The sequence below is a fragment of the Oryx dammah genome, unplaced genomic scaffold, assembly GCF_014754425.2.
Source record: "Oryx dammah isolate SB20612 unplaced genomic scaffold, SCBI_Odam_1.1 HiC_scaffold_2, whole genome shotgun sequence".
NCBI classification, from domain to species: domain Eukaryota; kingdom Metazoa; phylum Chordata; class Mammalia; order Artiodactyla; family Bovidae; genus Oryx; species Oryx dammah.
In genome coordinates, this window is record NW_024070186.1 from 160,449,585 (window position 1) to 160,467,170 (window position 17,586).

General features: G+C 48.3%; 1 protein-coding gene across 1 annotated transcript in view; it reads right to left on the bottom strand.

Moving 5' to 3' along the window:
- Positions 1-17,586, bottom strand: part of ADCY9 (adenylate cyclase 9) — a 105,145-nt gene that overhangs the window by 12,354 nt on the left and 75,205 nt on the right. Inside the window, exons 3-8 of the mRNA XM_040255712.1 lie at positions 16,084-16,188; positions 15,334-15,551; positions 10,753-10,855; positions 7,719-7,927; positions 6,135-6,294; positions 5,100-5,251 (exon numbers count right to left, since the gene is read on the bottom strand). Of these exons, the coding sequence (XP_040111646.1) occupies positions 5,100-5,251; positions 6,135-6,294; positions 7,719-7,927; positions 10,753-10,855; positions 15,334-15,551; positions 16,084-16,188 (947 nt within the window). The remainder of the gene's footprint in view (positions 1-5,099; positions 5,252-6,134; positions 6,295-7,718; positions 7,928-10,752; positions 10,856-15,333; positions 15,552-16,083; positions 16,189-17,586) is intronic.

Below are 17,586 nucleotides of genomic sequence, written 5' to 3' on the forward strand. Positions count from 1 at the left end.
GACTGAACTGAACTGAACATGCCCCCTATCCTGGTTGGGCTCAGTAGTGACAGGGCGGATGGGCTGAGAGGATCCTGTGAGTATGAGGGTGGACTGGATCAAGCAGAGATTCAACCACCAGCCACACTTCAAGATCTCCTGCTTGATTTCTGGGTTCCCCATAGCTAATGCTCTCCAGATCCAAGTGGAAAAGGTCCATCCCTGTGACTGAATGGCTGACGGGGTAATTGTGATGGACTTAAATAGGAAAAGGAGTATGTCAAGGCTGTATATTGTCACCCTGCTTATTTAACTTATATGCAGAGTATATCATGAGAAATGCTGGGCTGGAAGAAACACAAGCTGGAATCAAGATTGCCAGGAGAAATATCAATAACCTCAGATATGCAGATGACACCACCCTTATGGCAGAAAGCGAAGAGCTAAAAAGCCTCTTGATGAAAGTGAAAGAGCAGAGTGAAAAAGTTGGCTTAAAGCTCAACATTCAGAAAACGAAGATCATGGCATCCAGTCCCATCACTTCATGGGAAATAGATGGGGAAACAGTGGAAACAGTGTCAGACTTTATTTTTTTGGGCTCCAAAATCACTGCAGATGGTGATTGCAGCCATGAAATTAAAAGACGCTTACTCCTTGGAAGGAAAGTTATGACCAACCTAGACAGCATATTCAAAAGCAGCGACATTACTTTGCCAACAAAGGTCCGTCTAGTCAAGGCTATGGTTTTTCCAGTGGTCATGTATGGATGTGAGAGTTGGACTGTGAAGAAAGCTGAGCACAGAAGAATTGATGCTTTTGAACTGTGGTGTTGGAGAAGACTCTTGAGCGTCCCTTGGACTGCAAGGAGATCCAACCAGTCCATTCTAAAGGAGATCAGTCCTGGGTGTTCTTTGGAAGGAATGATGCTAAAGCTGAAACTCCAGTACTTTGGCTACCTCATGCGAAGAGTTGACTCATTGGAAAAGACTCTGATGCTGGGAGGGATTGGGGGCAGGAGGAGAAGGGGACGACAGAGGATGAGATGGCTGGATGGCATCACCGACTTGATGGACATGAGTTTGAGTGAACTCCAGGAGTTGGTGATGGACAGGGAGGCCTGGCATGCTGCAATTCATGGGATCACAAAAGAGTCGGACACAACTGAGGGACTGAACTGAACTAAAAGGTTAAAAAGTGTATTACTGAATTTCATACTGTTGGTAAAGAGCTTATAAAGACCACAATTCCAGAACACACCTTCAGAAAGGAAAAAGGACACTTTGTTTTGCTTAAGTAATTTAACTGTTCAGTAAAGTTTCCTTTCACATGCTGAATAGCAGTAAATTCCCTGAATAAAGTGAATGCTGAATACTTTGAATTCTCTTTTTGATCTTAATTTGCAGAGAACTTGAACATCTTTCATGTCGCTATTATTTTATTAAGTAAATTGAGGAAGGACACTCATTCTGTCCATTACTGACCACTGCTTTGGTAATATCCCAAACGCACTATGGTGATTTCATCTGGATATTGAGACAAATTAGACCATTTTCTACTTTTGAATTTATGAAAGCAATGATTCTCAGTGGTAATACCACTCCTAGGGGAGCATTTTGGAGAAGGGAAAGGCTTCCAGTATTCTTGCCTGGAGAATCCCCATGGACAGAGGAGCTTGGTAGACTTCAGTCCATGCGGTCACAAAGAGTCAGACATGACTGAGCGACTAAGCACAGCACAGCACAGGGGAGCATTTTGGGAATACTCGAGTCCCTTCTGGCTACCATAATAATGTGGGGAGCCAGGAATGTTAGATGTCCTGCAGAGCACAATGGAGAAATGTCCCATGTAACTTTGAAATATCCTGCTAATCTAAACCCACTGTAAATATAAATAAATGGTTCTTTAATATGTGCTAACATAAAACATTTTCATAAGCAGTTACACAAAAAGTCCAACGTTTAGAAAAAGAAGCTTAATGATTTGAGACATTCCCTCCAAATTTCTGAATAAATTACTTACTATGTGCACTTTGCTGTCCAAGGTAGCATCATATTTCTAACTATATATTTAGTTGAAAAGGTTAAAAGCCACAAAGCCAGTTGCAAATGTGCAACTGGTAATTTAGGAGAACCAAAACACGACTTAATCAGTAGGACACATGGAAAGCAGGAGCGTTGATGGATTCATTAACAGAGGCTGTTTCAAACATAGCACCTATCAGCGCCATCCTATATATTTTAATTTTTACATTTTTCATAGCACAGAACAGATTCTGTCCCCAGGGGTCTTCACAAAGCTCCTGTTTCTTTTCCCCACATCACTACTGAGAGAGCTTTGAAGGCCATTTGAGTAAAATGTATGCTTCAATATGTGGAAGGATTCAAGATAAGAGATGTATTTCTAGTGATTTCTCGCTGCCCTAACGTTTCATGTCATAAGCTGGAGAACTGTTATGACACAGGGTTTATGAATAGGGCCAGGTCACTCACGAGGCCATCGTTCTTCAACTCCTCCACTTCGACAGTCTGTGACCTGTCTCAGCACACCAGCCCTACCACAAGAGGTCAGAACCAGCTACTTCTTTTCATTTGTGTGTCACATCCACCGCTAACATTTTGTTTTCTTGATAGTCTTGTATGAAATGGCTTCTGGTTCTACTTTCTTAAATTCAAACTTCCTCATTGTAAATACAAACGGCCTTCTACATCCACAGGTTCTGCATCTCTGGATTCAACCAACCTCAGATCAAAAATCCCTTCTCCAGTGGATCTTCCAGACCCAGGAATGGAACCGGAGTCTCCTTCATTGCAGGCAGATTCTTGACCAACTGAGCTATCAGGGAAGCCCGGTAGCCACTCCAGTATTCTTGGCCTTCCCCTGTGGCTCAGCGGGTACAGAACGCAATGTGGGAGAGACCTGGGTTGGATCCCTGGGTTGGGAAGATATCCTGAAGAAGGGAGGAGCTACCCACGCCAGTATTCTGGCCTGGAGAATTCCATGGACTGTATAGTCCATGGGGCCACAAAGAGTTGGACACAACTGAGCAACTTTCACTTTCAGATCGAAAATATTATGAAGAAAATTTCCAGAAAGTTTCAAAAGAGCAAAATTTAAATTTGCTGCATGCTTACAACTTACAACATAGCACTTGTACTGTATTAGGTATCATAAGTAGTCTAAACAGCTTTGTAGGTTATATGCAAATATGGTGCCACTTATAGGAGGAACTTGAACATCCTTGAATTTTGGTATTAGGGGAAGGGGTCTGAGAACCTTCCCCTGAGGATACCATGGGACAACTGTGAGTTCTAGCATGTGACTACTGCATGACGTTAGCTGGGGGTGGTCACCCCAGGAAGTCTACAGGTAAATACATATTTTGCTATTAAAAATTATTTCCTTTTTCTTTCCTTTGCATATTATTCTTTGGGCATTTCATCAAGTTGTTGACTTGATGAAGCTGAAAGCTATTTCCTGTTGAGACAGTAAATGTCTGTTGGGGTGGAGGGCATTAGTACTGATGAGAAAGAACCAGAGACAGACACAATTCAATAGCAAAACCCAGAAATTTAACTGAAAAACAGGCAGAGGATCTAAATAGACACTTTTCTAAAGCAGACATAGAGATGGCTCATAAGCACATGAAAAGCTGTTCAATACCCCCTACTTATCAGGGAAATGCACATCAAGCAAAACATCACCTCACACCTATTAGCACAGGTATAAACAAAAAAAAGATAAGGAACAAGTGATGTTGACACATGGAGACAAGAGAACTCTTGTGCACTGCTGTGCTGTGCTTAGTCACTCAGTCGTGTCCAACTCTTTGGGGCCATAAGCTCCTCTGTCCATGGGATTCTCCAGGCAAGAATACTAGAGTGGTTTGCCATGTCTCTCCAAGGGATCTTCCCAACCCAGGGATCGAACCCAGGTCTCCTGCATTGCAGGAGGATTCTTTACCAGCTGAGCCTAAGGGAAGTATAAGAATACTGGATCAAGTAGCCTATCCCTTCTCCAGGGGATCTTCCCGATCCAGGAATCAAACTGGGGTCTCCTGCATTGCAGGCGAATTCTTTACCAACTAAGCTACCAGGGAATCCCCTGTGCACTGCTAGTGAGAAGTAAACTGGTACAGCCACTATGGAAAACATTATGAAGGGTCTCCCCAAAATTAAAAATAGAAGTCAGCAGTTCTTCAGAAACATCTGAAGGGAACACAAACAGCAACTTGAAAAGACATCTGTATCCGCATGTCGATTACAGCACTATTTACAATAGCCAAGATGAGAAGGAACCTAAGTATCTGTCAAAGAATGAATGGATAAAGAAGACATGGTATATATGCAACAGAATATGATTCAGCCACAGAAAAGAAAGAAATCCTGCCATATGTGACAACAGGAACAGACCTTGGAGGCATTAAGAGAAATAAGTCAGACAGAGAAAGACAAATACCGTATGATCTCATTTACATGTAGACTCTAAAAACAAGCAAAAAAAAAAAACCACACCATGAACAGATTGGGTTGCTAGAGGCAGGGGTGGAAGGTGGATAAAATGGGTGAAGGTTCTCAAACGGAACAAAGTTCCGGTTATAAAGTAGGTAAGTCCTGGGGAAATTATATACACCAAGGTCAGTTCAGTTCAGTTGCTCAGTCGTGTCCGACTCTTTGCGACCCCATGGACTGCAGCACGCCAGGCCTCCCTGTCCATCACCAACTCCCAGAGTTTACTCAAACTCATACACCGTGGTTACTATAGTTAATAATACTGTACTATATATTTGAAAGTTGCTGAGAAGGTAACATTTTTTCTTTTTTTGGCTTCACATCACGGCTCGTGGGATCTTAGTTGCCCCACCAGGGATTGAGCCTGGGCCCCAGCAGTGAGAGTACCGAATCCTAACCACTGAACTGCCAGGAGATTCCCAAGAGTAACTTAACTAGACTTATGGTGGTCATCATTTCACACAGTACAGAAATACTAAATCATTACATAGTGCACCTGGAAACTAATACTTCTGTGTCAATGACATATCTCAATTAAGAGGAAAGGTGTGAGGGGGACAAAAGCAGTGTCAGGGCGGATGACCCCCTGCGTGGAGAGCAGGGCTCACGTACCTGTCCGGGCACAGGGAGACGTAGAGCAGCAGCAGCAGGGGCCCGGCCCCGATGACAGTGGCCAGGGAGGACCGCATCCAGGAGCTGAGCTGGCAGAAGTTGCAGTATTGCACCACGGCGGTCAGCACGGCTGAGCCCGTGAACACGGTGGACTGAAACAAGGGGAGGGCTCGTGAGGACCCCAGTGCACCCACCAGCCTCCCCTCCACGTGGGAACCCTGAGAGCAGATGACACACTCGCTTACCTTTCCTTCTGTGGAACAGAACACCCTCAGTTCAGGGACAGATCATAAACCATGGGATTAATTAAGTTCCCACAGTTTTCTCGCTTACAGGTGTGTGGGAACTGCACACATCACCTTGGCAGGGAGGAAAGGTAGGCTGCCCCCATGAAGCCACCCTGTCATCAGTTCCCTCCCCAAAACCCATCCTGCAGGCACCCTGCTGCATGTCAGCGTAAATGAAACTGGGGTGTGTAACTATCGAATGCAGCCAGCCCACCAGCACTTTGTGCTACACTTGCCGGCACCAGAAATACAATCTTGCTACAGCAGCGTGAATTCACTCTTTATGGGTGTAACTTGGAAGTGGCTTCCATGATCAGCAGCAGCCAGTTGAGGTGCCGGCGGATGGCTGGTGCCAGTTCTACAGACTAAGGTTATTATTTTTACTTTTCTTTTAAAATAAAGTACAGTTGATGGACAACAGCGTATTACCCTGTATCATTTGGATATGTGGGACAGATGCTTCCTCATAAAACGTGTAAGGAAATAACTGACTTGGGATTTAGCGACACTCAGCCAGTGGGAAAGGACCCAGCTCCATGGAGGACTCTCCCCAGGCAGGCTGTGGTCTGACCTCCCAGCCTGCTCCTCTGTCCTAGGCAAGTCTTTAAAAAAGACAAGTTCAAAGGACTGACAGGATATGGGCCTCTGTGTTTAAATTCCTGTCCCAAGCCAGGAGACTTATTAAAAAAAAAAAGTGATCTGTAAGCCCAGAGGAACCTGGACACAAAATCACTGCAACTCTACTTACGTGTATGTTTGTCTCAAATTCAGAGGTGATGTGTGAATACACCGCCAGGGCGGGGAGGGACACCAGGATGGCCCCGATGAAATGGCGTGGGAGCCAGCCGGCTACCCACTCCAGCAGGTGCTTGGTGCATGTCATCACGTCCTCCAGGAAGAACACCATCCTGGGGAGCAGGGAGAAAAGAAAATCAGTGTTTGGGTCTTTTCGGTGCCCCCCAGCTGAGGGCAGCCCTGCACAGGGCGCAGCTAGTTTGGGAGTGGGTCCCCAGCAGCTTGGCGAGGAGCTTGGAGCCAAGACATGGAAGGAGGCAGGCCCCAGAGCAGGGCTTGCTGTGGGCAAGGCAGCGAAACCCTTTGGCAAAGAGCTGAAGGGGCCTCAGGGGAGGCTGGAGGTGAGCGTGGAGAGGAGGGATCATGCACTGGAAGCTTCAGGGCCAGACCCGAAGCTACAGTTTCCTGTCCTGGGATGCTGGGGAGGTGCAGGGGGGATGGACAGGTGGGAAACAATGCCCCTGGGGGGCTCACAGCCTAATGGTGGGTAGACGAGGGTCTGAGATGATGGTGTGGTCAGTGTGACAAAGCGACACACACGGGGTACTAGGGAATCACAGCAAAAGGGAAAAATGATGACAAAGCCAGAGTCCGAGAGAGAGGCCAGCTCCAAGCATCAGGTGGACCCTTGCGCGGACCGGCCTCACTCCACGCTCACACAGTTCTTGAGGAGGAAATGCTCCTCATCTCGGGGCACAGGTCAGGGCCAGTCTCCCTGTTTCTCTCTGATACCCAGTGTGGGGCTGTCCTGCTGAGAGCTGCAGGGCTGGAGGAAGGGGTGGGTCTGGGGCAGCGATGGCATGGATAGAATCACTGTGAGCTCCTGGGGCTGGGGCTGCCCTGAAGGCAGGTTGGGCCGGTCCTGAGGGCCCTGCCTCCTAGAGGGGCCCTGATGTCTCTCAGACTCTGTCCATTTTTAAACAGAGTGTCTTTTTATTATTGAGCTAACATTCTAGACCCTTGTTGTGGACACGATTGCAAATACTCTTCTGTTCTGTATGTCCTCTTTCACTTGGGGGTGAAAAGTGATGATGGTGTTCTTTGAAACATGAAAGTTTTAGATTCTAATGAAGTCCAGCTTAGCTACGTTTTCTTTGGCTGCTTGTGTTTCCGTGTCACCTCGAAGAAACCGCTGCCTGACCCGAGCCCATGGACTTGGGCCTGCACGTCCTCTGGGGGTTTAGGGCTTCACTCTTGCAGTCAGGAGAAGCCCTTCCCATGGGCACCCTGCACACCTCCTCTTCTCTCTCTCTGCCTTGCCTTCTTGCCCCTTATCTTCCCACTTTCTAAGTGTCTGGTTTGGGAGCTCAAGGGACTTAACTGGTGGCGTCGAGGCTGCAGAGGACACTGACCTGCAGGTAAGGAGGGAGACTCCCTGTGCTGAGGGGTTCGTGAGGGAGGAGTCTGTGAAGCAGGGCTGGGCCAGGGAAGAGAAGAGGACCGTCCAGAAATGCACTCACGGAGCCGGCTGGCAGTTACGCCAGCAGAGGGAGCTGAAGGCTAACAGCTGCGGAGCTGCCCGCAGGTGGGCCTTTACCTGACAGAGACCACGAGGGACAGGATCTCCAGCAGCAGGGCCGCTCCAAAGACTGCCATGGCGGCCGGCGGGGGCGGCGTGGAGGTGGCCCCGTACTTCAGGAAGCAGGTGATGGAGAGAATCAGAAACACTGTTGCCGACAGAAGCACATCCAGGAGGGAGCTGAAGGTGGCACTGGCAAAAGTCTTCACGGGAGAATTCTTTATAACCTGTTTGGGAGGTGGCGGTGGGGGAACGTTAACAGATGCTGCTGGACGTACCCACCTGGAGGAAGGCGATCCAGGCAGAAAACAGTGGATGTCTGCTGAGCACTTGCCTCCTACAGACCAGGCGCAGGGCGAGAAATGCTTCACACAGCCGTCTCCCTACTACTACCCCCTGCCCAACAGTGAGGAAACTGAGGCACAGAGAAGTGCAGAAATTTGTCCAAGGTCACAGAGCAGCTGAGTACAAACCAGTACATTCTCACAGGCATGTGACACACTGAGCCCGAAGTATGCTGCTGACAGGGAAGTCACGTGCTAGAAGCCAGGTCCCAGACTCGGGGCTTCCTGACAGAAGCAGAACGCGGGGCTAGAGCAGCAGCAGGTCAGCAGTAACAGTGATGGCAGGAGTCTGCTCTGGGCCTGGGTCTGCACGGGGTGCAGGGAGGATGGACAGGCAGAAAATAATGGCCCTGGGGGGCTCACAGCCTAATGGTGGGCAGACGAGGGTCTGAGATGGTGGTGTGGTCAGTGTGACAAAGTGACATGCACGCGGTACTAGGGAATCACAGCAAAGGGGAGAAATGATAACAAAGCCAGAGTCCAAGAGAGAGGCCAGCTCCAAGCATCAGGTGGATCCTTGCAGGGACTGGCCTCACTCCATGCTCACATAGTTCTTGAGGAGGAAATGCTCCTCGTCTCAGGGCACAGGTCAGAGGCCAAGGTGAGGGGCTACCCGAGGTCACACAGGCAAGGAGGAGCCCAGCCAGGGCTGTGGTGCCTTGACCATGTCACCCATTGTCCCTGGGCCTCGTTTCTTTATCTAGGAACAAGGATGAACTCTGGACCGACACCTTATGGGCAATGGTGAAGCTTCACTGGGAAAACACTGAGTGCAGTGGGGGCCTAAGCAGGGACGGACCGGAGCCTTCCGCTGCTCCTGCAACCCTCCCCTCCTCGCCACCCTGCCCCAAGTTCCGGGGGGCAGCACCCCACCTGCACCCTAGACTACAGGCTCATCCACTCTCATCACCTTCTATGGCTCGGCCACGTGACCTTTACACAGCACAGTCTGATGGTGCCACCCCCTGTTCTGGATTCTTCCCAGCTCCTCTGGCCTTTGGCATAACGTCCACCGTGCAGGAAGCTGCCCACCTGCCACCTCCACCCCATTTGCCAGATGGAAGCGCCCCCAGATCCCTGGAGGTACCCAGGCTCCATCTCATCTCCAAGGTTTGCAGCTGCTGGCCCCTCTCTGCAACATTTCTTCACTAGGTTAGTTGCCAGCCCTCCCAGTAACATGGGCTCCCTCTAGGCCCTCAACCTGGGGTCAGTGTGCTCTGAGGGCTTTTTGGGACCCAGGGGTCTGGGTTCTGACTTCTGCCAGGTTACTGCTTCCCCAAGAGCGTCTGTCATCTCTCTGCCTCAGTCCCAGGAGCAGGATGCTCAGGGAGCATCTGGTGACGAGAGGGGTGGGTAGCCCGTGCCTGCTGCTAGGGAGGCTCTGCAGTCAGTACTGGGGTTGGGGAGTATTCCACTCTAGCGATGGGGTCTCAGCCTCTCAACCTTCCCTGGCCTTGGCTTTCTTTTGGCAAAACAGGGATCATCCAGGGATCATCGTAAACCTGCTTGAAAGGCTGCTGTGTGGACTAAATGAGATGATGTTCTGCTCTCCAGGCATCAATCAACTGACTCAAAAGGCCACACAAGGAGCCCCGCATGGGGTGTTCACATGTATTCAGGTCCCAAGAGGCTCATGAAACCCAACCCCACAGGCATGGCCCACCCTGTCTGGTTCACCAGGACTTTTGAGCCTGGTCCACCAGGACTTTCGAGCCTGGTCCACCAGGACTTTCGAGCCTGGTCGGGCCCTGGATGCTGCAGACACTAAGGGGTGATCCTCTGGATGAACAAATGGAAGTTGAAGGAGAAATCCTTTTGGCTCTGGGCTGGGAGGGTATGTGTTTTTGACCTTGTAACACTAAGCCAGGTTAGGTCTGGGAAGACTGCAGGGGGCTGGCTGCTTGTAACTCAAACCAGGCTCTAGGCTACTGCTTCCGTCCACTGCTCCCATCAAGCCCCACCAAGTGCTTGCAGGTTTGGGGACTGGACACCATATAGAATAGAGAAGAAGAGATGGACTCCTGCCTCCCCAAGCTGAGAGTCCAAGGAGGGAGGCATATGATTCAACAGTCCCACAAGAAGAGATTTCAAAATGGGATTCCAGCTGTGAAGACATGGTGTAACGGGGGCGGGGAGGAGGGGGGGAATCCAGTCTGCAGTCAGGGACTGTTTCTTGGAGGAAGTGAGGTTTGGGCTCAGAGTTACAGGACAGCAGGAATTAAGGTAGGGGAGGGCAGTGGAGGGGAGCTCAGCCCTGAAGCATCTGGGAAAGCCCAGCGAGGTGGCAGGCCTCTGACTTGTGTCCCATCCCAGTGGGAAGAAAGCCAACAGGGAACAGGGAGAGAAGTCCTGCTGGAGAACAGAACAGGTGGGGCTGGAGCCCCCCTCCCCATACTAGGCCTCCAGGGGCTGGAGCACGGCCGGGGAGCCTGGGCACCCACCAGCTGAAGGGAAAGGAGACCAAGAGGTGACAAGCTGAGCTGCTGTAGACAGATTTAGGGTTTTCTCCCTTGTGGTGACACATTCACATACAGATGAAATTCAAGGCTTACATACATTTCAGGGCTTACGTACAGACTGTGGGAGATCAAAATGTGCCTTCAATTTCCCATTGCTCAGGAAAACGAAAAAAGGCTGCCCAAGCACAAGACTAAGAACTACTGAGTAAAACTGGCATGTCTTTAGTAAAATTATGAGGAAACACACACCTCTTCTTGATAGCTGGTCCTGTAGGCCCGCTCGAGCTCCGGATCCAGGAAGTTCAAGCTGAACTGGTTAATGGGCGGCTTAAAAAAGTAGTCTTTCATTAGGCTAGAAGAGATGATAAATGCAATCAATCAACGTGAAGCACAATTGTCACATGTATTCTATCAGAGGATCACCGTTAGCTACGGAGATGCCGTTTGTGGAGCGTGTCACAAAGGCTGTACCTGAAAGTCACTGCACAATAGACATTGCTCAACCACCCCTTTAGAACTCTCTGGAAAGTCCTTCGTGCTTCTATACAGAATCCCATTTCAGGCTGCACCTCCATGAAAGAATGCCCATTCACCATAAATATAACACACAGCAGTAGAACCGTGCTTTTGAAAACATCTTCTGGCATGCAGAATTAGAAGGAGGCGGCAGCTTTTTTTGTTCCATGAAACGCTCCCCTCTGAAGGACCAGCAGGTCCCTGCATGGATCGTGCTTATGTGGATTCGGAGGCTTCCTTGCACACATAATTCAGAACCGGCTGTCCTGTCACTCAGAGCACTGACAGTAATTACCACCGTCACCGCTAACAGGTTGTTATCACAAAATTGTGTTTACAGTCAGTGTAATTTTGGAGCTGTTGTCACATATGCAGATTGCATGTGAAACCTGAGAAATGATAATGCTCAATGATTTTAATAGCAGAGAAATCAAGCCTGCTTTACGTGGCTCTCTCATTCTTTTACGGATGGCTAGCAAATAGTCATATCCTTTTTATCCTGCAGAAAATTACTATAAATCTAAGGGGATGTTAATATAATTTTAAAATGAAAATATAGCTGTGGGCTGTCTCTGCTTCACACAGTAACTACCAGAATGATTAAAGCAGATAAAATACATGAAGTGCCTATCAGGCGCCCAACACACAGCAAGGGCCACTGCACTTCCTCCTTTCCATGCTCAGACGACTCCTGGTGGTAAGTGCGAGATTCCCTACTGGTCTCAGGTTCAGAAGAGAAAAAAATGCCACCCCAAAGTGTTGACCGCCACCCCATCTTCCCTTTCACTTGGTGAGCGTAGACAGACGGAAAAGCAACAAAGCAGCTACAAGGAGGAAACATAATAGTTTTATTTCTGCAGTCAAGAGGCAAAGTGAAAGTTGCTCAGTTGTGTCTGACTCTTTGCAACCCCATGGACTACACAGTCCATGAAATTTTCTAGGCCAGAATACTGGAGTAGGTAGCCTTTCCCTTCTCCAGGGGATCTTCCCAATCCAGGAACCGGACCCCAGTCTCCTGCCCCTGGTGGCTCAGCTGGTAAAGAATCTGCCTGCACTGCGAGAGACCTGGGTTCAATCCCTGGGTTGGGAAGATCCCCTGGAGAAGGGAATGGCTACACTCCAGTATTCTGGCCTGGAGAATTCCATGGACTGTATAGTCCATGGGGTCGCAAAGAGTCAAGAGGCAGGATCCACATTGTAAGCTGTGCTGCTCGTTTGAGATGAATACCGGGCCGTCCCACTTCTGGGAACAGGGATGAGCTCGTGTTGGATCAATCCTTTCTCAGATAGTGACCACACACCCTGAAGTGTTAGTCACTCAGTCATGTCCAACTCTTGACAACCCTATGGACTCTAGCCCACCAGGCTCCTCTGTCTAAGGGATTTCCCAGGCAAGAATTCGGGAGTCGGTTGCCATTTCCTTCTCCAGGGGATCTTCCTGACCCAGGAATTGAACCTGAGTCTCCCGCATGATAGGCAGATTCTTAACCATCTGAGTCATAAGGTAAACCCTGAACAAAATATAAAAACAACTGAAAGCACTGGCGATTGGCCTGAAGCAGTAAGAAAATGGAGCTACACTTGGAAGAAGTTGAAATTGTGGGTTTTTTTTTTCATCTGCAGAGAGCCATTAGTCAGCACCATGTGTAGGATGGCTATAACTCAGATAGAAAAGCTCCAGTCTCACTGACTTGGAAAACCAGGAGAGAGAGTTCAGCATGCCCACAGATGGAAAATGAGGTTGGACATCCCAAAGGGAGAGGACCAGAGAAGGGAGAGCCCTACATTCTGCCCACAGGCTCTGCTCCCATCCCTGGCAGACCCTTGAAACACACATGTGTGCAGGCAACTCCAAGCAGCCTAATAAAGGCAAAAAGAACAGCTGCTGCCCACCTCAGGGGAGACAGAGTTTGGCATTTGAGTTCAGATCACTTATCTGGCTGCTGAAACAAACAAAAAGTTGATACTCTTCAAAGGAAAGTAACAGAATGGAGAGTTTTGTATACAATGTGCACAACATAATCCAAAATTACTAGACAAGCAAGGAATCAGGAAAACATGGTCCCTCCTCAACAAAAAGCAATCAAAAGAGACCAATCTGAGGTTACCAAGAGGTTGGAATTGGAGGTTGTTGTTTATAATGTATATATATATGTAACATGTGAAAACCATAACATAAGGGATGAGAGGAGAGGTAATGTACCTATACTGATATGAGATTTCTACATTTAAAGTGAAATGATATAATATTAACGATAGGAAGACTACAAAAATATAAGACTGCCTAGAGCAACCACTAAAAGAAACATAATGCAAAGAGGTATGGCTAAAAACAAAATATATTAAAATATAATAAAAAGGCAGATATTGTCAGAGTGATTTAAAAAGCAAGACCCACAGGAGATGTATTTCAAATATAAAGACCCAGCTTTTAATTTTTTTTAATGGAAAATGATATAGCATGCAAACAGTAGCTATAGTGACTGTTAATATCAGATAAAGCAGTCTTCAAGACAGAGTATTACTAGGCACAAAGATGGACACTTCAAAATGATAAAAGGATTAATTACCAGGAATATATGACACTCACAAGTGTGTATGTACCTTAAAAAGGGCTTCAAAATACTTGAAACAAAGAGACAGAGACACAGACAATTCTGTGAGATAGCTACAGACAATTCCATAACCATAGCTGGAGATTATTTATTATCTCAATAATTGATAGAAATAATAATAATCTTAACAGTTATCTCCATAATGGGTAGAAAAACAGCCCAAATTTTCAGTAGAGAGACACATGATCTGATCACTGCTGCCAATCACCTGAATCTAATTGAGGTTTATGGATTGCAACATCCTGAGAATGCAGAGTTTTCATTCTTTTTAAGTGTGTATCGTACGTTCACCAAAACAGACCACATGTAGAAATCACAGAACAAGTTCTAATGAATGTAAAAGGAATGAAGTCACATAGTGAGTGAACGCCTTTGATTACAAAGACAATTAATCGAACATTAATAACTAATGTATCTAAGTACCATTTTTCACTAAAAGGAGCCAGGGCTCTTTGGAGAAATAGCTGATGCTTGTGCTGGGGCAGGGAAAATATAAAATGAGTTGTTGTGCTGGAAAGTAAGAAATGGCTCAAAACAAATGAAAGAGCTATGTCAAAAGGATGCAAGAGCCAGCCTGAACAGGGGCTTCCTATGGCCAGATTCAGGATGACTAGGGCATCACACTCATTAGGACAGTGATCAATGATGCCCTGTTAAGTAAACCAGGACTCCATGCGGGTTTACATGGATTTCCATGTCCATACATGGAGAGATTAAGTGGTAAGTGGGGAGAGGCTGCTCACTGCAGAATGCCAAGTGTTAAGTGGTGAATGTGCCTTCAGCGCTGCGGCAGGACAGTCGCCATGCTGCCCAGCACAATAAGGACTATTACAGGCAAGAGTCATCAGTGGAGATGAGTCAAGTGAAGTGCGATGAGGAATGGGATCTCTACATGATCCCATGGGTAGCTGACTAGTCACAGGGAGAAAACAACAAGCACAGACTGCAGAAGCTGGCAACACTCGCCCAGATGATCAATTTCACTGCCCAACAAAGGTCATCACCAGGGCGCCTTGGGCCTCTGGGGCCGGGGAAGGCAAGTCCCCTCCATTGGGTGCAGACACACCCACAGCCCAGATAGAATCCTGAGGGGTTCAACACAAATCCAACTTCAGGAAGATTTTATATAAGAGCCTGGCATGTGTGCTTCAAAAACGTCAATGTCTTGGAAGATGAAGGATGGCTGAGGAACTGCCCCCAGATTTGAAGATGGAAGAGGCCTGACAACCACGTAACACAGCATGTGACTCTGGACCAGGTCCCGGACCAGAGGAGAGGACATGCTGTCGGGGACACAGGGGGCCACCTGACAAAACCGGAACAGGAACTGCAGCCTGTAACTATGATCATACACAAGAACGCCCCTGTTCTCAGGAAATACAGTTTTAAGGGGTAGAGAGCACAATGTGTCCAATGTACTGCAAATGGTTTAGAAAAAAAAAACACCACACATAACTTTCACAGGGAGAGAAAAGAGGATGAAGCAAGCACAGTAAAATGTTAAACGCTGGTAAACTGGGTATAAAGGGAGTAAAGGGAGTAATCCTCTGTATTATTCACTGTGTTAGTTTCAAATTATTGACACACTGACACTGGAGGGCAAAAACACTGGGGGGCAAGGGGACTCAGAAAAGCAGCAGTGGGGGCGGGGGCGGGGGGTGGGTGGTGCGTCTACCTATAAATCTTGGCTCCCTCTTACCTGTCTTCCTTGATAACATCGACAAAGTGGGCGTCTGTTTTCTCCCGGATGTTCTTGAACCTCAGCGGAAGGAGAGCCGACTGATCCAGGCTCACGCCTGCCCACCTGCCCTTCTCCTGTAAGATCTCGCACAGAGAGGTCTGACTGTTGGTGAGCTTCTCCTCTGGGGGAGGGCTCAGAAGTCCATTTTGCGTTTTGGAGCTGGGTCCTCCGGAGGCCTACATCAGGACAAGCGGGGTGAATGCAGAGGCTGGCGCGTGGGCCACAGTAGCGCTGTCCCCCTGACACAGCCACACCAGAGGCCCCTGGACTGTGCCCCACACGCCGCAACCCGCACCTCCAGGTCTCTGCTCTAACCTGAGCAACCGTCTGCTTCTCCCCACTCCCCCTGCTCCTCCAGGCAACCAGGACGGTGGTGGGGACAGACTCTTCTCTCACCCTGAGGAGGCCCCTCTTCTCCTCTACATCCACCTTCCACCAGCCGCTGAGTCCAGCTGCCAGCCCCACAGAGCCTCCCAAACTCCCCTCAGCCACACATCCTCAGGCCTCACTGCCATCAGGGAGTCCCATCAGGTCACCATCCATCCTGCTCTTTACCCGTCTGTCCAAAACCCAGAGGACTAGAAGGTGTGCAGTGATGCCACCCGGGAGGAGTCACCCTCAGAACTGAGATGCTGACCCGAAAGGACATGCCCTCTGGTGGGCACACTGAAAGAGGCGCTGGCAGGGACCAGGGTTGAGAGCCGGTACCTTGGCGCTGTTCTTGGGCTCCTCCTGACAGCCGTTCTGGACCGCTCCACCTTCTGCACCAGCTTCTGGCTTGGGAGCGAACGTGATTCCACACGACGGGCAGGTCTGCAAGAAGAGCACAGAGCATAGAGCTCACTCGGGCAACACAGCTCACTACGTGACTCAGATGAGTCGGCTGCTGTTGCAATCTGTCACACAAGAAGGGTACAACCCAGTGGAAAGTTCACCAAACGTCTCAGGCAGCGTGAAAATGGAAACACATCCATACAGAGGCCTGTACGTGAATGCACCCTAACAGGGGCTACTCTTTAGCAGAAACAACTCAGATGTCCATCAATGGATGAGTGATCAATGAAACGGGGGATGTCCATAGAACGAAACATTATTCAGCTCTCCAAAGGGATAAAGCCCTGATATACACATCAAAATGCATGAACCTTGAAAATTCGCTCAGTGAAAGCAGCCAGACACAAGAGGCCACGTATCATAGGACTCCATCCATATAAAATGTCTGGAAAAGGTGACTCCACAGAGACAGAAAGGAGACTAGTGGTTCACAAGAATGAGAGGCATAAGGGGATGATGCAGAGTGACTGGAATGGGTGTGGGGTTTCTTTTCAGGGGAATGAAAATGTTCTAAAATTGACCATGGCGATGGCTGTACAACTTTACGAACATACTAAAAACCACTGAATTAGATGCTCTACAAGGGTGAATTTTATTGTATGTGAGTTATATCTCAATACAGCTCTTGTTAAACTAGCCGCTAACCCACACTCGAACCCTAAGTGAAGGTTCTCAAGCTCCCTGGGAAGGTGGGCTGTTCTTGTAAAGCAGAGGGACGAGCTTACAGACCCAGCCCTTCTCACACGTTTGCAGGAATTAGCTGACCTCGAAAAGACCCAACACTGCTGGGTATAGTATCAATACCACACAGGGAATATAGCCTGTAGTTTACAATAACTACAAGAGAAGATACGTCAACCGCTATACTGTATACCTATAATTCTTGCCTGAGGAATCCCAAGGACAGAGGAGACTGACTAGCTGCAGTCCATAGGGTCACAGAGCCGGACCCGGCTGGAGAGACTTAGCATGCACAACTTGTATCATATCGTACAACAACTATACTTCAATTTGTAAACAAGTACCGACCGGGATAGTATTGCGTTGGCCAAAAAGCTTGTTCAGATTTTCATACCATCGTGCAGAAAAACCCAAATGAACCTTTTGGCCAACCAAATAGAAAGGGCAGGGATTTCGTTTCTCACAAACCAGAGTTCAAATCCCCTTTCTTTTCTGGGAGAAACTGTATTGATTCTAAGTTTAAAACAAATGAAACAGAAACCTTAGAGAAATATGTCTGCCCTGATGGAGATGTTCTCATATCTCGACATTCCCTTGATCTCTGGGGGGAGCCCCTTGTGCTCCATGAGGGACTCACTAGGTAACTTTACGAACCCTAAGTGAAGGTTCTCAAGCTCCCTGGGAAGGTGGGCTGTT